The 21,468-nt window shown below is 43.5% G+C and overlaps 1 protein-coding gene across 1 annotated transcript in view; it reads left to right on the forward strand.

Annotated features, from left to right (window-relative positions):
• The window catches only part of FAM20C (FAM20C golgi associated secretory pathway kinase), a 112,302-nt gene that overhangs the window by 16,191 nt on the left and 74,643 nt on the right, over positions 1-21,468 (forward strand). Inside the window, exon 3 of the mRNA XM_075565478.1 lies at positions 8,986-9,064. Coding sequence (XP_075421593.1) covers positions 8,986-9,064 — 79 coding nt within the window. The remainder of the gene's footprint in view (positions 1-8,985; positions 9,065-21,468) is intronic.

Genomic DNA, 21,468 nt, shown 5'->3' on the forward strand with positions numbered 1-21,468 from the left:
TAACGAAGTGTTAGAAGAAACAAATCCTTTCCCTTTTTCAGAAATGGAGGTTGACGAGGGCCCAAATAAGAAGGGGGAAAAGGAGGAGTGCTGTGAAATTCCCTTCCCCATCACTACTTTGGTAGGGAATACCCCAAATCAAGATGTTGATCAGGCACTTACCACCCCAGTACAGGATAAGACCCTCGCTGACCTAGAGGTCAGTCCTGGGAGTTTTAAGAAGGCCCAGTGGGAGGACCCCACATTAGCGGTAGCAAGGGGAAATATACGGGACCAGAATAGTACTCATGGCCAACCAGATAGGTCACTTGCTTACCCCTACTTCGAGGTAGAGAACGACCTAGTATATCGGGTTGATAAAAGAAAATCAGTTACAACTAAACAATTGTTGGTACCACGGACATTCCGTAACGTAGTATTACACCTCGCACATAGTCATCCATTGGGGGGACACCTAGGGGTGGAAAAGACAAAAGAAAAGGTTCTCCGAAGCTTTTATTGGCCTGGGGTTCTGGCAGAAATTACAAACTATTGTTCCTCATGCCCAGAATGTCAGATCACCGCCCCGTTCAAAGCATACCGCAGCCCATTGGTACCCCTTCCCATAATAGAGGTACCATTTGACCGGATTGCTATGGATCTAGTAGGACCCCTAATAAAGTCTGCTAGGGGACATCAGCATATATTGGTAATATTAGATTATGCTACCCGATATCCGGAGGCAGTTCCCCTACGTAGCACCTCTGCTAAAAACATAGCAAAAGAGTTAGTACTTCTGTTTTCCCGGGTCGGAATTCCTAAAGAGATCTTATCTGACCAGGGAACACCATTTATGTCCCAAGTAACAAAAGAGCTATGTAAACTCCTAAAAATCAAGCATCTCAGAACCTCAGTCTATCATCCACAAACAGATGGTTTAGTGGAAAGGTTCAATAAAACCTTAAAGAGCATGTTACGCCGGGCGGTCGATAAGGATGGGAAAAACTGGGACTGTTTGTTACCATACCTGTTATTTGCCATTAGGGAAGTTCCCCAGTCATCCACAGGCTTCTCCCCGTTTGAACTATTGTATGGCCGACATCCAAGGGGCTTACTGGATATAGCCAAAGAAACTTGGGAACACGAGGTTACCCCTTACAGAAGTGTAATAGAGCATGTTGCCCAAATGCAGGACCGCATTGCTGCAGTCCTACCCATAGTGAGGGAACACATGGAGAAAGCTCAAGAAGCACAAAGGAATACGTATAATAAGGGTGCTAGGGTCAGAATTTTTTTTCCAGGTGATAGGGTACTAATTCTGGTTCCCACCGTGGAGAGTAAATTCCTTGCTAAATGGCATGGGCCATATGAGGTCTTGGAAAGAGTGGGAGAAGTAAATTATAGGGTAAGTCAGCCAGGTAGGAGGAAACCTGAGCAAATTTACCATATAAACCTACTCAAGCCCTGGAAAGATAGAGAGGTCTTGTTAACCCTAGTACCCCCAGGTCCGTCAGAGAATCAAGAAACTGACCCAGAGGTTAGCATAGCTGAAACACTGTCCGTGCATCAGAAACGAGAGGTCCAGAGTTTAGTGAGAAGGAACAAAGAAATCTTCTCTACACAGCCAGGTAAAACTAACGTAATTAAACATGACATAGTCTCTGAACCGGGGGTCCGAGTTAACCTTAAACCGTACCGAATCCCAGAGGCCAAGAGAGAGGCTATAAGTTTAGAGGTTAAAAAAATGCTAAAACTAGGCGTAATTGAGGAATCCCAAAGTGGGTGGAACAGCCCTATAGTTTTAGTCCCAAAGCCAGACGGTACAACAAGGTTTTGTAATGACTACCGGAAACTAAACGCGGTGTCAAAATTTGATACTTATCCTATGCCCAGGGTGGATGAACTTGTAGAGAGACTGGGCAAAGCCCGATATCTCACAACCCTAGACCTAACAAAAGGGTACTGGCAGGTTCCCCTCACAGAAAGGGCAAAAGAAAAAACAGCCTTCTCAACCCCAGACGGCCTCTTTCAATATAAGGTGCTGCCTTTTGGCTTACATGGAGCTCCCGCCACATTCCAAAGAATGATGGATAAAATTTTAAAACCACATGTTCGGTACGCTGCCGCCTACCTGGATGATGTGGTAATCCATAGTGAAGATTGGCAGTCCCACCTTCCAAAGGTCCAAGCTGTGCTCGACGCAGTTCGGTCTGCTGGACTAACTGCTAACCCCGCTAAATGCACTATTGGTCTGGAGGAGGCCAAGTATCTGGGGTATTCTATTGGTAGAGGGTTACTCAAACCACAAACACTCAAAGTAGAGGCGATACAAAATTGGCCAAGGCCAGTCACAAAAAAACAAGTAAGGACCTTTTTGGGGTTAATTGGCTACTATAGGAGGTTTATTCCCAATTTTGCAACTAAGGCAACCCCACTAACCGACCTCACAAAAGCAAGAGGACCGCTAATGGTAAAGTGGTCCCCCGAAGCCGAACAGGCCTTTAGAAGCCTGAAAGAAGCTCTCTGTGCCCAACCAGTGTTGGTCACACCTGACTTCTCCAAAGAGTTCGTAGTCCAAACCGACGCATCTGAGGTAGGGCTGGGGGCGGTACTCTCCCAGGAGTCTCAAGGGGAGGAGCACCCCATCCTTTATTTAAGTAGGAAACTAAATCCCCAGGAGAAAAATTACTCCATAGTCGAGAAAGAGTGTCTCGCAATAAAGTGGGCTGTAGAGACACTCAAGTATTATCTGTTGGGGAGAAAGTTCCGATTGGTCACAGATCATGCACCCCTTACCTGGATGTGTCAAAATAGGGAGAAGAACGCTAGGGTGACCAGGTGGTTCCTAAGCCTACAGCCCTTTAAATTTTCTGTGGAACACAGGTCGGGGCACAAACATGGCAATGCCGACGGGTTGTCAAGGATGCACTCCCTAATATCCATGGTCGCTCACCCCTCGAGGTCTGAGCTGGGGGGGAGGATATGTGACAGAAACCAGGGGTTGGTAATAAACTCCATATACAGGGCTCCCAGGATACTGAACAGTTTCTGTCCTGTCTAAGCTGAACAGGGCAGCCTCGTGGTACAGGCACTCCATTCCACAGTTTGTCTGCTGCCTGTTTTCTGTCACCTGTCATGCTGATTAGAGTTCAGGTATATAAGACCTGTTTCCTGTTTCCTCTGGGCCCCGCCCAAGAGCCTGGAAGGCTGCTGAACTGCAGAGGGGTGAGAAAGCCTCTTTCCCAAATCGCTTCATTCATTCTGTTAGTTTGTCTAAAGACAGCAAAGGTACTTATTTTGTTGGTGGAAGTGGACAAGCCACTTCCAACTCTGAGTCAGGGACATCTAAGTTTAAGTTATCGCTCAGACGAGCAGCTTTTTGTTTGGCTTTGTTTTCTGTTTAAACTGTGGCAGTCTCAGTGCCTGGGACTGAATAAACCAGGCATAGCCTGTTTAAAGGAACAGTACGTGACGTCTCATCATTTAACCTACCCTAAAAGACCGTGTTCTAACAGTCCCGGACAGACGGCGGAGCCCCGGAGTAAGCCGTTTGTCACAATATATATATATATATATATCTCTCTCTCAAATTAAAATATCACCTGTGAGCACATGCACATGTCTTTCACCATTATCGCCCAGCATACGGTGCTTCCACTGCAGCAAGGGATTCTGGGAAATGACATATACTGTGTGTGTGTATATGTATGTGTTTGTGTGTGTGTTTGTGTGTGTGTGTATACCATACTTTCATTAGGAACCTAAATATAGCAACATACCTCATTAAGAACTACTATATGTAGTGATTATAAATGTTTGCGATTTAACTGTGTTAAAAGACATTTCATAGAAAATTAAGGAAATGAAAATATCACTTGTGAGCGCATTCACATCTCAGGCAGGTCTGTAACATGGCTTTTTCCCATTATCTCCGAGCATATAGTGCTTCTACTACAGCCAGGGATTCTGTAGTAATTATAATTATACAATGGAGATGTAATCACCATCTATCTCACTGTTTTTGTGCCCACGTTGCTGCGTCGGCTGAAAGATATTACTTTCAAGGGCGCTAGAGTAGGTGCAGACACTCGATCACCTTATGCACATAAGTCGATGGTGGTGTCTGTTAGGGCACGGGACCCTGTCTGGCCAGCCAAATACCCTTATAATGTACCATGTACATCATAGACAAGTACTTGTTTTCCAGGGGGTGTTGGGACACGTGTCACAGGTCACATGATGTGCTGGAGGTCCGGTGGTACTCTTAAGGTTAAAGAATGCAGAGACTGTTTATTATTGGAGCTAGAAATACTTTTAGGGAAGGATGTGTGGAGCATGTGAAACTGTCTCATATAAGTACATGTATTTTTTATCAAGTCGACTTTTTTAATGTCCAGCCTCCATGGCATGATAAAACCATGACTTATACTGTCTATCTATACCAAGAAGAGAAAAAGGGGAAGCTTCAGCTCTCTGTAATACTTTGGGGCCTATGCACTGAGCGCCGATAAAAAAAAAATCGCTGTTCTGTTTAATTTGCCAGTTTTGACAGCGTTGCTATCGCGGTGCAGAAAGCCCGGTGATACCTGTGATAGCAACATTTGCTAAACTGGCGAGTAGCCGGCGACGTGATGATCGGCTCTCTGATAAGGGCACGCCCTGCGATTTATTTCTGCTGCAGGGTGAGTCCCTGCGCTGATCTCGTCAGAGATCAAACATTTTTAATATAAAATGTAACACTAGTGTATTGTAGCAGGGGGTCTCCGGAGCAGATCAGCATTCATTTGAGGTCCGGGGATCCCCTGCTTCCCGAGATACAGGCCCCGTTATGGGGTGCCGGTATCTCCTATGCATTTTATTCCCACGGTCACGTGACGCGGGACATTTAAATGCATAGGAGATACCGACACCCCATAACGGGGTCTGTATCTCAGGAAGCAGGGGGTCCCCGGACCTGAAATAAACACGGTTCTGCTCCGGAGACCCCCTGCTCATCTACACTAGTAATAACATTTATATTAAAACAGCTGCTACCCAAAATAAACATTCAAAACACAACAACACTAATACCCACCTCCTCTACCCCCACATGATTGACACCAAACGCTGCGGGTGTCTGGGGGCCCTCAGGTGCTCCCCACGAGTCCCCGCTGGCCTGCTGTACCAATCCAGTGGCAAAATTATTTTGTGCTAACATTTAAATAAATACACCCCTCTACCCCCAACACATACGGTACAGTAATGGTAAAAATACCTATTATCCATGTATGAATAATAGCTAATTTGCCCATTATAAAATCAAACATTAGCCAACCAGCATCAATAAAGTAAATAAACCTTTCTACTTACCCCTGCATCATGAAGGGCATCATCATCAGCATACTGCAGGGCCATGTCCTCCGTTGCCAGAAAAAATACAAGAAAAAATACAATCTAATAGCCCCTACCCCCTTAAACACCTTAGTGGTTAATAACCGCTATAGCAATTAAGGGATTAAACCAACCTCCCCTGCTACCCACCGGGGTGGCCTAACCACCCACCCCGGCCCTACTAGACCATTACTGTACTGTATGTGTTGGGGGGGGGGAGGGGGTTGTATTTATTTAAATGTTAGCAAAAAAAATATTTGCCTCACGATTTGTACCACAATCAGCGGGGAACCGCGGAGATCACCCAAGGGCCCACAGACACCCGCGGGGACCGCCTTAGAAACCCCGGACCCCCGCAGCCTCTGGTATCAATCATGTGGGGGTAGAGGAGGTGGGTATTAGTGTTTATTGTGGGTAGCGGGGGTGGGTGAAGGGGGTATTTGGCCCTTTGTGGATAGGGAAGGGGGTTAACCCCTTCGTTGCCTTAGCGGTTAGCCACTAAGGTAATGAAGTTGACTGTAAATGCATTTTTATTGCATGGGATTCATGCCGCGGGTCCCCGGTGCTGATATTAATGGGTATCAGCTCCGGAAGCTCCCGGCATCAACCCGATACAGGAAAAATTCAATATTTTCTAAGTCCCCTCTCGCCGCTTATCGGCAGCTTCTCACCACCATCCTGCCTATATTTCCTGGTGGGACAATTTTGAGAGGAAATCTCTATTCTCGAGCCGCGATCTACCTCGATAAGCTAATCGGGGCTACTAGAATTGCATTAGTTTGAAAACCTGCCGATAAGTGGCTAACCGCCGCTCACTTGGATATTTTGTTTTCTTGGAAAAAAAATTGCCGAAAAGGCCTTTTATCAGCGACTTATAACAGCTTACTGTATAGCAGTAGGTTTTTTTGGCGATAAGGCCTCGTCAAGTGGCTCATCGGAGCTTAGTGCATAGGCCCCTTTATTTCCATGATAGTCAAAAAAGCTTTTGCTGCCTTTTCACAGCATATCATTCAATAACCTTATAAAAAATATATTGCATTGTCTTGGAAGTAAAAAAGAAATACTAGTAAAAAGCCATACAACAGATATGTTCTCCTTCAAACTTCTCAATTGTAGTTTTTATTTGCTGAAAAAAGAACTGGGGATCTTACTAAAGACACCCATCATGTTTCATTTTTGGTACTCAGTATAAAGGTGTCTTTGCATTTGCAGCATCTATGGTTTAATTACGCATGCACCCTACACGTGCCCCCCATCAGTAAAGTAATGTAGGTCGCATGGTCTCCAGTGTTGTGCTGAGGACCCTAAGGGTCAGTCATTATCGAAATCAGTCGACTGGGACATTTCAAACCAGGCTGAATCGCTGAAGTACAACCACCTCACTGCATGCAGAACTAACATTTGTGGTTTACCTTTTTCAATGTGATATCTTAAATGGCCCTCGTTTTCTAATTATTTCCCCGTTCCTTGGGGAAAAATCTGGCCATGTAATAGAAAACGTTGGTCAATAAAGCAGCAATCTGCTTGAGATTGAGCTGTAATGAATCAGTCATTAAAGTGGCCAGACCTACATAACATTTAGTTATAAAAATAAAGACAAGGGTTACAAAAGAGCCCAGTTTTGTATTAATGCAGAAGCCCGAACGCAGCAATTATGGAAGAACCATCAAGGTGAGCGTACTAGCCAGTTAAAAATGTAGTTTATTGAATAGATGATTTTCAAAGTCAAATAGAGTCATTAAGTCTGCACTTTAGCAAAATGACTATGTTAGCAATAATTTATACCGCTTACAATTTGTACAAGAAAACAAATTAAGAACCCAATATAGCCCATGGTTATGGCTGATTATGGTTGCTTTTAAATAACATCTAAGAGGGATAACTTCTTACACATAAGTCTCTTGGGTGGAAGATTTATTCAACACGTACAGTAAGTCATAATGGTATTTAACAAAAGTTTCTTCCTCCTAGTTAAAAAAATATATACAGGTCTAAAGGGATATAACCTTTCCTTGTAAAAAATCTGCATCAAATCCGTCCTGAAATAAAGTAGTGTATCGTCCCACACGTTTTTTCTATGTAGTCTTCACAGTGGGCTAGGTAGGGGCTGCCCAAATGAATACAATACTAAATAATAAGTTATAAATAGGGATTCCGCATTTAGAATGTAGCCAGAAACACACCGACTGATCATCTCGCGCTTCCGGTTGAAGCCGATAAAACCGAATGAAGCATGTGCTCGTGCTCGTGCTCCTGCAAAACCTCAGTCGCAGGTTGGTGACAAATGTAGCAAAAGCAGAATGTGGACACGAAAAAATGGTGCATAAAATAAAAACACGGGGGAGAGTGGAGAGGGGGCGGGGGAGACAATGGATTTTACAAAAGAATAATCACCAAAATCCATAATGACAAAAATGTAGACTTTCCCATCAAATTAACTCATGTTGCTTGTTTTGGTTGAAGGGGAGCCTCGCTCCAAATGCAATTTTGAATGGTGGGTTCATTAAAATAAACTAGGTTTCTGATAGTCCTTCTTCTTATATATTACAGTCTTTGTGATGCTTTTGTTATGTGAGTCTGTGTCAATCCATTCAATAGGTATTAATATATATACTGTGTACAGTAGATGGTCATGAAACAAGAGGGTGCTATTTAGTGTGATGTTTTGGGGTTATCTTCAAGAGTGAATTTTTTTGTTAGACAACTACTCAATAGAGTAGAGTTGAGTTGTTTTGTGGGACAACAACGCAATAAGGCACGTGGGAAATACCTTATTCTTTCGTCTTTCATCTACCTACCAATTGTTTCATTGGGTTTTCTTTTTCTATTGGGTTATTTTGAATCAACAGCACTGTACATTGGAGGAGCTTGGCATGTCCATGTAAAATAAGAATGGAATGAGACACTCAAGTGTCAAGACTTTAAACAAAATGACAATACTGATATTAGTGGTTTGTCAGAACATGTATATACAGTAAGTCACCGGGCATGCGTTGCAATATTACAGTATATGGCAGCACTGGATAAGAGTTGGAGGAGTACAACTGAAACGTACGTGCGGACAGGAACACGAGCCTGTCATGAAGACCTGATCTGCAGGACACAGCGTTCCATATATGTTGTTCCATGTTATCTTGTTCTTCAGTGCATTGTTTGACCTACTATACTGTAACTGTTATAACTATTTTCTGCTGGAATGCTTGTTTAAACCATGTGTTCTGCATATGAAAACAAATAAGTATGTTTTAAACTTCCCAATCATCTATAATGATAGTTTTCTGAGAATACACACTACTTTTAAAGTAAATCGCAATCAGCTGGGGGTGTCAGCAGGTTAGTGTCAGGGAAGGCATGTTTTAGCTAGAAATCACAGTGTGGTTTTCATGTTTAATATGGGTTGTTTAATACTGTACTGGATGTTTCTAAAAACACGGCGTTGCAGGAGGTGTGTAATGAGCTCTTTAGCAAGTCACTGAATAGTGAAGGAACACTGTTCCAATACGTGTATCTGCAATGCTTCGTTGGAAGATTAGTGTCTCAAAATGAAACACTGTAATTCAACAAGAAAAAAGAAACATTATGGTTGGCAGAAGGAAGAACCATTATAATGATCGCTTTTGTTTTTCTATTCAATAGCAATGAAGTCTGGAGGTACTCAGCTGAAACTCATCATGACATTCCAAAATTATGGACAAGCTTTGTTTAAACCTATGAAGTAAGTCAAACGTTCTAACGTTTTTTTAGTTGATTTTAATATGGTGGTATTTGGCTTTTTGAAATGCAAGAGTTTCATGATTTTTATTCCAGTGTTTCCAAGCAGGCCCTGGGGAGCATACTTCTGTAATCTCCGGGTGATGACCATCCTGACAGATTTAATAAATTCCCATGTTGGGCTCCCTGCCTGATTCATATTGCCAACCATTTAGAATATGGAAAATCCTCCCCTCCTCACCCCCTCACTTGAACTCATCCTCTCATTCTGCATATAATCCAAATATTGCCAGTAATTGCTGTGAAATCATACATTCTCAAACAACATTCATAGCTTGTGTAACAAGCTGTTTTTTCATAATATTCTCAATCTCATCTTCACTGTGTTTGTCAAAAGGTACCTTAAAGCCCCTGTCCGCAAACTGGGGGGGACGAGATTTTCTGGGGGGGGGGGCGGCAGTTACAGAGTACCCGCGCTCTCCCACAAGGCATTTAAATTAAATGCCGGGGGACTCACGAGGCCTCTATAACTCACTTACCTTGGCTTCCAGCGACACGTCGTCATGGTAACCCGGCATCAAATGACCCCACTGTGTCACGTGACATTTCTTTGCCATGGCAACGTGATGTCACGACCCGCAGCGTCGTTTGCCTCAGGGGCGATGAAGCACGTGAGTGCGAAACGCGTGGAGGTCGTCACTATCACCTAACACGTCATCACGCAAGGTCCCCTCAACTGCAGTGCCGGTCAGCTGTTCCTTTTCCTGCTCCCGAGTAGCAGAGCGCATGCTCAGCTACGAGTGTTTCCATCCACAGGCGGTAGCAGGAAGTGAGACAGCGAGGCAGTTACTTTGTATCGCTGCACGCCGGCAGCCAGCTCGTCGTGCTTGTAAGGCGGAGTTAGAGGAGAAGCTGCATCAGCTGTGCCTTTGGGGGTTCCCTAAGCTCTGCGGGTGCTGCGAGCAGACAGTCCTGGGCTTGGTGCACCGAGCTCTCACAGCATAACATAGTTTTGACTGTCAGTTCTCATCCAGACCATTGGAACTCCTTTTTACCTTTTTAAATGTAAGTTTCTGTATATGTGTGTGTGTGTGTTTACTAATACACATTTCCATTCACTTTTGGTGCGCTATGTGTTTGCTTTTATTATATATATCTATAATATATAAATATAACTGTAATCCCTTTCGCTACGAGGTGGTCCTGCAACGCATTGCTTCACTCAGTTTGTATGTTCACTATGGTGTGTTGGGGTTCGGTTTGTTTGCAAAATACCACTTTTGTTCTATTACAAATTCTCCATTTTACAGAAAAAGCAGCTGATAAAGTTTATATGGTCCCTTGGTGGGAGACAGGCAGCCCGAGGGCCGCATGGACCCCTCGAGGGCTTCACCTGCAGCCCCCCAACCACTTGCACCCCATTAGCAGCCCCCCAACCACTGGCACCCCAGTGCAGAGGGACTTGCCCAGTGCAGGTTAGGGAACTTGCACAGGAATTGCTTGGATGTGCCTCCATCCAGCACGAGTACAGGAACTATAACGGGACCTATTTCTATGTACAAAATGTTGGAGGCTCATCCACCTCTATTCACACTGCACAGCCACAGCATCCATTAGGAAGGACAGGGAAATCTTATGAACTCTCGCCTGTAGCGGGTTATGTGTCGGAGTCTTCCGGCTGCAAATCTACAATACAAATAGAACTCGATTTATTAGAGCAAAAAATACAACTGACAGTAGTGGAGTTTTATACATTTGGTGCTGTTTTTTTGTACCTAGTTTTGGAAACTTTGATAGATAACCTCCTCCAACTCCTGCATCAGTGTGGGATTCTGGGAAGATTTTGTCTTACATACCTAGCCCCATAATCTCAACAGTTTCACCTTACATCGTCAATAAAGCAGGGATAATAATTGTTCGATCATGTATGCATTCTTTCATATGCATTAATGTTACATACATACAGTAGCACATTATTTAAAGGAAGAGCCACACAGCCAACCAATCCAGAAGAGATTTATTCCTGTCCTGGGCCTAATTCCAAATGTTAGCTCTGTCCTTTTCTTTTTTTTTTTCCTATCTGAAAATCGCATCCTATTATCTGGTTTTGAGCGGCATTCTGCATGGCTGATTTAAATAGTTTGTCTATGCAGCAATGCACAATAGTCTATTAGTACATTCCTCGGTGCTACCAATGAATCCCAGAGCAGATTGGAAAGCAATGAAAAGCTGGTGCTGTGTCCATGAGTATACACTAACGTAAGAAGAGGTGTTCCAAATATATATTTTTATTATTGTCCTGAAAATGTTCCTGTAAACAAATCAGAGATTTTGATGTGTATTGCCGCTTACTTAGTATTTTTTATTATGCAGACATAAAAACGTTATTCTTTTGTTCCCCCCTTACCGCCCTATTCACGATGGTGATAAACTGTTAACGCAGTGTTACCAATCATCCATTCTCTTTGCCCCAGCTGCTTTTTTAAAATCACATTGAGTGTGTCACGGTCGTGGCCAAATGACACGACTTAGACACGTGTAATGCTACTTTACTGTACCAAGGGACATAGGACATTGTTTGGTTCCTATGAGAGACTCATGTAAAGATTCCTGTGCAAGTCCCAGTGTGAAGCAGAGCCAGGCTGGAGAATGGAAGAGACAGTTGAGTTCCTTTTTAGCTCATGGCTGTTTTGCGCTGTCATCATTCATCAATCTTTCCGTGAGACACACCTCCCAGTTAACTCCTTCATCAATAAGCGTACAAATCAGGGGACTCCAGAACAAACACATTATTAATAATAATAATAATGCACTTTTTTTAAATAACATAAGTGCACATTAGCACTATTCAGAGTGCTGTAGGAACAAGGTAAAAACAGCATATCGAAAGTACATTTTAGAAATGAGGACTAAGCTACATTGTCTGCTTGTGTCAGTGAATGATTCCAAAAGTGGGTATACAATTAGGGAGGAAAACACACACACACACACACACACACACACACACACACACACACACACACACACACACACACACACACACACACACACACACACACACACACACACACACACACACACACACACACACACACACACACACACACACACACACGAGATGTATCAAGTTCTGCACTTAAAGCTACCATTTTATCCCTTATTTCTGCATCTTATGTCTCAGCCAGGTCAGCTTTGACTTAGAGCAGCGGTTCCCAACAGGTCAGGTTTCCAGGATGCCATTCTTATGTTTTCTCATATGTAACTGGCAATATAATAAAAGCTTTCAGACATGGGCGACCTTATTAACAACACACGTTGTGGAATAAACACTTCTACCTACAGTCTAGTTGTGTGTTCATTCCTCACTGAGGAGATAACATTGTAGCAGTCTCAAGTAGTAATATGGGCTGAGTTATATGCACTTCTGTTGCAGTGCCCCCTCCCCCCCAAACTCCCACCTCCACACCATCACTTTAGTATTCCAGGCCAAAGAGTTAAGGAAGATGTGCATTTCACAACACCTAAAAGTGACTGTTTAGTTTATAGAGATTGTTTAAATAGAGAACTAGTCGTGTCTTGCCGTGAGGCCGGGTCCTGTTAGAAGCTATTTGAGGTGAATCTCTGGTTGCCGCTGTATGTAAATCAGCATTCTGCGAAACCTAGCTGGAATGCTGGTGCATAATTTATAAACCTGGTGTTCTTCGGCGGATCATTCCGAGGTCTCTAGCTACTTCTTCAACAGACAAAACAGCTGCGCTCACTGGGAACACATATATAATATTTGGTGTAAAATGTCATCTTTCAGTTTACCAACTAAAATCATTTATCAAGGCCCCAGAGGTGAGATACAGATTAAACAGACATTATTGTAGCTATTGTTAATTACTGTACCATTCATTCAATGTGTTGCCGGCAGCCCTGGCAAGAAAGAGGTTAAGTGGTTGAGCTGGTTACATAAAAGAACAATTCCATGTCTGAAAGGAAATCATTTCCGGGTAATATCACTTGTGTATAGTGTAAGTTACTATGGTATTTAGACCCCAAACCCTGTATTAACAATGTAACCTCCAACAGAGGCTCTCGTGTAGTACGCTGTGAAGCTGCTTCCCAGTGCTGGAGAAGAGATCAGCTCCATTCAGAGGAATGGGACTGACATCTTCTCCAGCACAGGGAAGTGGCTTCACAGCAGACTGGAGTCCTAGGCTCAGTGTGTGATATTGGAGCAGAGACCCGTCCTTTTCATCGTGTGCCCCTTGGCGGCAATGTATCGAGGTCCTTTGTTGGCTTCTTGCCCCATGCGTGGCAGATTGCCATTTAGGGGCTGTCCCTATGAGGAGTTACATGATAAACGCAAACGGAGCAGAAAATGCAGCAATCCTTCAATCTTTTGCACGAGCTTCACATTGATACATTATCCCCTTATTGTACTCAGACTTTAACCCTTTGAGAGCCCCACAACATACTCTGAACGCCATAGGAGCTGACACGCCACGGGCCGTGTGACGTACAGAGTACGTCATGCTATAAATGCTTGTTTTCTAGGGGAAATCGCATGCACCGATCCATCGGAATAGAAGTGGAGGATACTCATATCCTGGGGGGTCCTGCCTGAGACCACATGGTCACTACAGCAATTGACCCTGTGGTCACTAAACCAAGCCACGCGTGGCCACTAGATAAAGCCACGTGTGGTCACTACACCAAGCCACACGTGGTCACTACACCAAGCGACCACATTGTTGAGATCTGGAAGCAATCAACGGTCTTCCGTGACGTCACTGTAGCAGGGGAGCGCAATCATTTCCCCTACGCCCCCCTGCCGGCTGTCCTTTTCTCCGTTCCCCCCCCCCTCCCCCATCTTGGTTCCCGCCGTCTGGGTGTCATGACGTCACATGACCCCGCGGCATCATTCAATGCCGCGTTGCCATGATCCAGAAGCCGCCTGAACCAAGGTAAGTGAGGTTTACAGATGCCTTCACCGCTTCCCCGGCATTTAATTTAAGTGTCCTTGGGATGCGCTTGGGGCCTCTGTAACCCCCGCGCCCCCCGCAGATAATCTCGCGCCCCCAGTTTGCGCACCCCTGCTCTAAGGGTTAAGTATGCAGTAATAGGGGCCTTCCATGCACCATGCCTGCAAGCTCAGGACCCAAACGTGCCACTATAGTATATATATACTAATAGGGGCCTTCCCTGAATTGAAGATACAATATTTTCTTCAATTTATTTTGCTTAGGTTTTTCAACCACAGAATAAAATAATAGCTCCGTTATGTAAAAGAGCAAATCTTTCCTTATTATCTTCATTACAAAGAGCCTGACATTACATGGCATATTGCTGCCCCGATTGTCACATAAACAACCCATTGAAGCAAAGGTAATATGGAGAGAGCTAATAACCAATAGAGTGCTATTGTGGTACATAAAGTCATTTTCAGTCATTTGATCCTATTTATTTCATACTGAAACCGCGACATCTTCCTCTATTGCTGTGGCTGCTCAGAAAGAATTACATGGAAAGCCAGTTTTGCTTATAAATTCCCCTGCCAAATGCAATTTCCATTAGAGCTTCCAATAGTACAGCCGGGAAACTGAGTCTGCTTCATTTCTTTTATGGTCGGTGTATTGTATAGTGGAATTATTATAGCATACGGCAAAACGAATAATGTATTAATGACGTGTGCGAAGTCTGCCAAATGACTTTCTAAAATGATTATTAACGAAATTATTAACGATCAAGCCTGACAAGAAAAGCAAAGGCAAGTGTTTATTTCGCATTTTTGGAATTCTGAACAATGCGCAGTATGTGTTCCTGCCGGCTTTGGAGCACAGTTTCATGTATAATTGTTCTCTGGTATTATATTTCCTCTGCAGAGAATTCTAAACCTGCTTGTTTAGGAAACTGTTGGGATAAAAATCCCAAACAGGTCAATGAAAGCAGCATTGCAACAATTTATTTTAAAATAGGTATCAAGCCGGGTGTCTCCGGAGCTGAAGCACGTTGATTTCAGCTCTGGGGGCCCCCTGCTTCCCGAGATACTGCCGCAGGTGCTGTCGGTATCCCATGGAGGTTTAACGTTCCCACATGACATTGGCCAATATGAATCCGTTGCGGCTTCTTATTGGCTCCAACGGGGCGTTTAAACCTTCATATTCTTCACCCAGCCGGGTCTGCTACCAGCATGACCTGCAGATGTATGTATCTCGGGGAGCAGGGGTTCAGCCCTGCAGAACGCCGGCTTCATACCTGTTAAAAAATAAGTAACTACATTTCTCCAGCCTTGGCAGAACTGTAGTGTACTCAAGCGTATGTGTTCTGCATCGCATGTTTATTGTAATACAGGCACCCCCTCTCAACCAGAAATAATCTATTGCCCATTGTACATGGATACTAAGTAACTTTTATAAACTTTTAGCGCCTCAATACACACTCACAACATCACTCCAATAAGTTGTAGATGTCTTGGACATTTTGCAGGACATCCCAATTACAATATACAGTATTTCCATTCAAACACACCTTTATACAACACAGGGAGAGACCCCTGTGGACAAAAAGGAGCACCCCTAGGAGTTGGCTAATCTTACTCATTTGAATATACTTTGCATATCCAAATGAGCATATCTCCCAGGTATCTCAGACGTATCCCTCTTTTTGTCCAGGTGTTTTTCTCCCACCATATCGACGATTCTGGTTTTTTTTTTTACACTTTTAATACATTTTCGAATATTCTCACTTGTGATATTGGCGGTGAATAATTTACCCATCTCGTGTTACACGTCTGACTTCCTGGTTTGTAAAGGGAATTTAAATGGCCGTGAAGTTGGAAACCACAACTGAGGATTTTGAGGCTTTCTGTTGAATCCGAGATGTGGCAGCTATATATTTTTTGCCCTGGAGGGAGATTTATATCCGGTAGCCCCGGTTTCTAACCTGAAACAAAAAAATGGAGGTTGTGTAAAAAATAAAGAGATGGCGGATTGCTGATTTAGAATTTCACTGTGGAGACACATGGATACCTCAAACCTTTATTATAAAGCAAGCAAAGAAGGGAGCTGGATTGGTCCTTTCTCTCATGTAATAACAGAGGAGGGAGAAGGAGGAAGGGGTATGATATATTTTTTTACTGAACCAACAAGCAGTTGAAATGTTACAAGCTATCCAACCTGTAAGCAGTTGAAATGTTACAAGCTATCCAACCTGATGGCAGAAATACAGAAACACAATATTCTACATAGTGTACGTAAGAGGGATATCTGGTTGCAATGGATGGTAAGAGAAAGTGGGAAATAAGATAAGGTAGAACCAGCTAGCCTGGTGTAAAAATTAACAGTAAAGACATAGAAGACTTTTCTCTTGTGAAATGCAAAGGCAGCCTGAGGCGCCGTGTGGGGGACGGTGAATAAAAAGCCAGGTGTATTTTACATGGTTTCTCATACATTATTTCTTATAGTTTAACAATTTACTCCTGTCTGTGCACTAAATGCATAGAATAGAAGGAATTACACAAGCCAAGTTAAAACATGACAGTGTTGGCATTAAAATTAAGTCAATGTATCAAGAAACATGAGTGTGCGGTGCGGGGAGTACTGGTATGAGAAGTGTGGGAGCAGTTTTTGGTGCACACATTGGATGTATCCATTTCTGAATCCTTGGCGGTCTTCTTTAGGTCAGATGCGAGTCGGCTGTATAAATATTAACCCTTTGGGTGCCCACGGACGCAGCTAATAGGTCATGGGGTCGGGCACTCTAGGGGCCCCGTGACCTCTTAGCTCCGTCATAATCGAATCGCTCGTTTTTGTTGCGGAGATCGTGTTCTGACCGCGATGCAACAGGAAGAGGAACCGAAGGAGGACTCCACCCCTCCTGTCCCGTCATCGCCGGAAACCCGGGATCACGAGGTGCCGGAGGTGCCCCGGCGCTGAAAGGGTTAAGGGCTCGTTCAGGGTGCCTGCTTTGGGATATGGAGGGCGCGAGAGCGCGCGTTACTTTTGTAGGAGACGTCCGATCATCCCCTGCCGACAGCCCCAGCGTTCTGTCGTTCAGTGGGCGTGTCTTTGACGTCACATGCTAATCCTCCCGGTCACAGACAGAGAGCATGGATCCGTGTTGCAGTCTTGAAATCATTCTGAAGAATGATTTCATTGGCTGCTTGGGTCCCTGTGACGCTGCTGCAGTTCCAAAAAACGAAATTTTTGTTTACTGAAACTGTCGTCAGCGTCAACTCCTGGCTTCGGAGGCAGGGCAGTTGCTACCCTGACAACAAGTATTCAAATTGAATACTTTGTTTCTCACTGCAGCAAGCACGTCAGCACGCCCTCCCTCCGAAGCCAGCACCCTGAACGAGGCCTAAGAAAGACGTGTCCTACATTTAACAGAGATGATTTTTTTAAAAAGCGCGACCTTGAGATTTAGCCGTACAAGTCTAGCGACGCATTGGAACACTTACTACAATAATGTGCTTCTTTGCGCATCATTTCCCAGAATCCTTGTCTGCAATTTAATGGCCGAATGATGGGACCATGACGTAAAATAGGTTTGGGGGACTTTGGGCGTTTCGCACAGTCTTCGGTCATCCTGACCTTGCTGTGTCTGGTTGGTAAGAACGATAGGAATTTCATGTTGCAACTCCTTCGCTGCTGGAATTTCCAGGAAGTTTCTATGTGTTATACACCATGCAGAACGTTTAAACATCTGCTCCTATTCTGCACAATTCTGGACCTTACATATTATACAGTAGTAAGCTATGCAGCGTCACCTGCTTTACTGTTTTATTTTGTTTTTCTTGGGGTGAAAGACGACTGAAATGCCCAGCACTCTTGATCAAAGGCATCTCGTTTAACCTGTGATATTATTGGCTTGTGATGTGCATACTTTGTAGAGATTTTGCTGTAGTAGCATTCTTTCCTAGATTTGTCCTTTCAGAAGTGCTGCACAAACACAGCCGTTGTGATAACAAGATCAGACAGTAGGCAAACAAGTGATTAATAATGCTGACTATTAAGTACACCGTAGTCTGCTCTGTGTGTCAGCACGTGCTGTTATTCAGGTTGCCACGTTTAATTCTACATCTTGAAATGACAATTTCTATCCAAACGTAAAGCCCGTGAAAATTCTAGCAACAAATGTCAGTAAACAAGTGTTACTTGAATGGAGAAAATTGGATTTAAATTACCTGCCTTTGTGGTATAATTAGATATAAGCTCAAAGGCACATGAATGTCTTTAACTTTTACATCAGCATGTGTTAAAGCAGCAAAACGTGAAAAATCCTATATGTTTTTTTTATTTAAATCAGTTCTGTTGTACTAGATAATACTACATCTCAACCCCCTTATAACACTGTGCTTGGAGTCCAAAGAATCACATCGCATTATAAGCGGATCGCGTTAGAAATAATGTACAATTGTATGCATTGTACAATAAAGTATTTAAGACGCCAATAATCGTGTTGTAAAGTATTCACAAATACGAAAATTGGGAGCCATGATTGCATCGCGTTATAACGGGGTTGAGCTGTATCTGCATTTTTTTTAAACTCCTAATGCCATTTTTAATTATTCTTTTAATGTACTGATCATGCTTTAGTTGCCACAGCAACCATTTATAAAGTCACATCCACTTCCTCTTTTGAATCAGGCTCTGACACACAACTTTTTGAGCTCTGCCCTTTTGCAACAAAGTATCACAAAAAGATATGTTGATGTGTTCCAAACAGCAGACTGTCTATTACTCTGAAATCTGTAAATAATAATTTGTTACACTTTGTAATATAATGTTACATTTCAGCTGCAGTGTTTCACAGACTGCAGCACAGAGTTAGAAGGCGGCCATTTTATTAGTCACACAATCAGGATTTTTACAGATGTATAACAGGAGCACCAAACGATTGGCAGCTTGGGTAAGAATGTAGAATGATACATTGTCACATGCTTTACATATACAAATAAGAAAAAGAAAAAAAGGGGGAACGTAGTATTGCTGCTGGAATGCAATATTTCTCTTGATGTATCTTCATGCCCATTGTACTGAGGGATCTGTTGCTGCCATAGGAATAAATTATCGAGTTAAATGCATTTAGGATGGTTTAAAACCCACAGCCAAAAAAAGTCCTTGTATCAAAGGCGCAACTCACGCTGAAATATACCTGTACCAGGCCACGTCTATGTATTAATCTTAGTTGCGCCATTTTAGGGTACGTCTCTGTCTGTCTGCGACGAGACGAGGGATTTATGGAACGAGTGGGAGGAGTTAGGGCGGAGGTACATTTGCATATTGGCGCAGGTCTGCGCAGTAAGGAATTTGAAGCTTGCGTTACTTTTCTTGATGATATTCTGCGTCGGTTTTCTTTGTTACCTTAAAGGAGGCGCATGGCTTATTAAATGCATAATACTAGTGCAGCGTGCAACAAATTCTACAACACTACAAATACTTTTCAGAAATAGGTCACGTTTCAGATAGAAAACAATGCTTATTTTTTTCCGTGCGTCAGCACACACGCTCCTCAGGATACATAGAACCCTTCATTATAATGGCAGGTGCACTATGCTTTGATCGCTAAGTTGCCTAGTTACATGAAAAAGGAAAAGATGAGCCTTTCGCGGGTTTTGGTTGGAATTTCGCTCTGATACGAATGTTTGTTCCCAAGTTCCACCCAAACGTCCGAAACAAAGTTGAAAGTTTCCAAAGGTTTGGATTCCGTACCCGCGAAACTGCCCATCCTATGTTATTGCGCCGAGATCCATTGTTAAACTGACACAAAGTGACACTCTTTATCGCAGCTTTTAGTGAATAATCCTGGAAAATGGTTTATGATACAGCCTGTTGCCCTGCATTGTTGTAGTTACCACCGGGGCCAAACACCCGTCTGTGAGGAGGTTACTGGCTCTGCACTTCTTTAACCCAGGTTGTGCGGAAAAGCTGTGTGATACGGCAGGCATAAGCTTATAGGGGCCCATGTTAAAATGGACATGAAGGAAAGGGTGACACACTGTGCTGATTTGCATGTCATTACCCAGAATCCCTGGCTGCAGTGGAAGCACTGTATGCGAAGACAGGGGTGCGCAAACTGGGGGGCGCGCCCCCCAGGGGGGGTGGTAGATTTGTTTGGGCGGCGCGGGCGGTTGCAGATGTCTACATGCCGGGGGATCGCGTGAGGCCCCTGCAACACTCCACTTACCGGGATTCAGCTGGCTGTATGGCGCGCTGCCATGGCAACGCGGCGTCAAATGACACCACGGGGCAATGTGACGTCACATGACCGCAGCGTCATTTGACGCGGATCCAAGGATGGGGGGGGGCACGGGAGCCTGGGAGCCAGGGGGGCGCAGCTTCAAAAGTTTGCGCTCCACTGTGCTAAGAGATAATGGGGAAAGGCAGGACGCAGACCTGTGTGAGACGTGCGAATATGCTCACAAGTGGGATTTATATTTGCTGTACACCTTATAGGCAAATTACAACAATTACTGTATAACAATCATGTCAGAGCGCCAATTGCCGCTTTCAATCCATATTTCATGACATTTTTCCAGCTCCTCAAAATTCAATGTTAACCCTTTACAAGCTCCTTCTCTTTGCCAGTCTGCCATGCAGCCACGTGATTTCACTACAATGCACTATTGGTTTCTTAGGTAACGCCGGATTGGAGAGGGGGGAGAGGGGGGGCATGACCTTCACCGCGGCGTGGTGAATCCTACCCAAAGTGTGTTACACTTTAGTGTAAGTCTCCAATTACCTTTTTGGGGCTGTGATCTCTCCAGGTAAAATAAGCCTGAGATGGTCGGTGGAAGTGTGGAGTTAAACATAGTATTGCTTAATATTTCAACATGTCCGTTCGGGCAAATTTCCATTTTGAAATGTTGCTTGAACCTTAACAAGCAGTGTTATTAGCCTAGGGATCCATAGGGGGTTGTTTGGTGTGGTTTTGCCATCATTAACATTCTAATTTCCTGCACTCATTTGTAAATTGATTCCCAGAATCCTTTGTGCCTATATCTTGTTTAACCTGTCAGGGGTAATTTCATAATGATTTTGTTCAGACACTTAAAGGAAAACAGTGGAGCACACAAAACACCTTTACAGTATAGCACTGTACACTTTATTAGCACAATATACATCAAAAACAGATGCACTCACATTTCCGTGTGCCTTCCACACAAGCACATAAGGAGGAGTATACACACAGTATTGGGTACCTACCTTGAACAAGAAGCACCTACCACTCATCTATCTTAATCATGGACTTAATGTGCTATTGAATAGATCTACTGAAATGACAAGACTACCAGTATTAATGATTCATAATGGAATTGCTATTTTCTTCTGCAGACAAAGATTGCTGTTAAATACAATCAATGAAATGTATTTATAATAATTTCTATCACATAAATGTATAGTAACTATGTAGATGAAA

The sequence above is a fragment of the Ascaphus truei genome, chromosome 11 (assembly GCF_040206685.1).
Source record: "Ascaphus truei isolate aAscTru1 chromosome 11, aAscTru1.hap1, whole genome shotgun sequence".
In the NCBI taxonomy this organism is placed as follows: domain Eukaryota; kingdom Metazoa; phylum Chordata; class Amphibia; order Anura; family Ascaphidae; genus Ascaphus; species Ascaphus truei.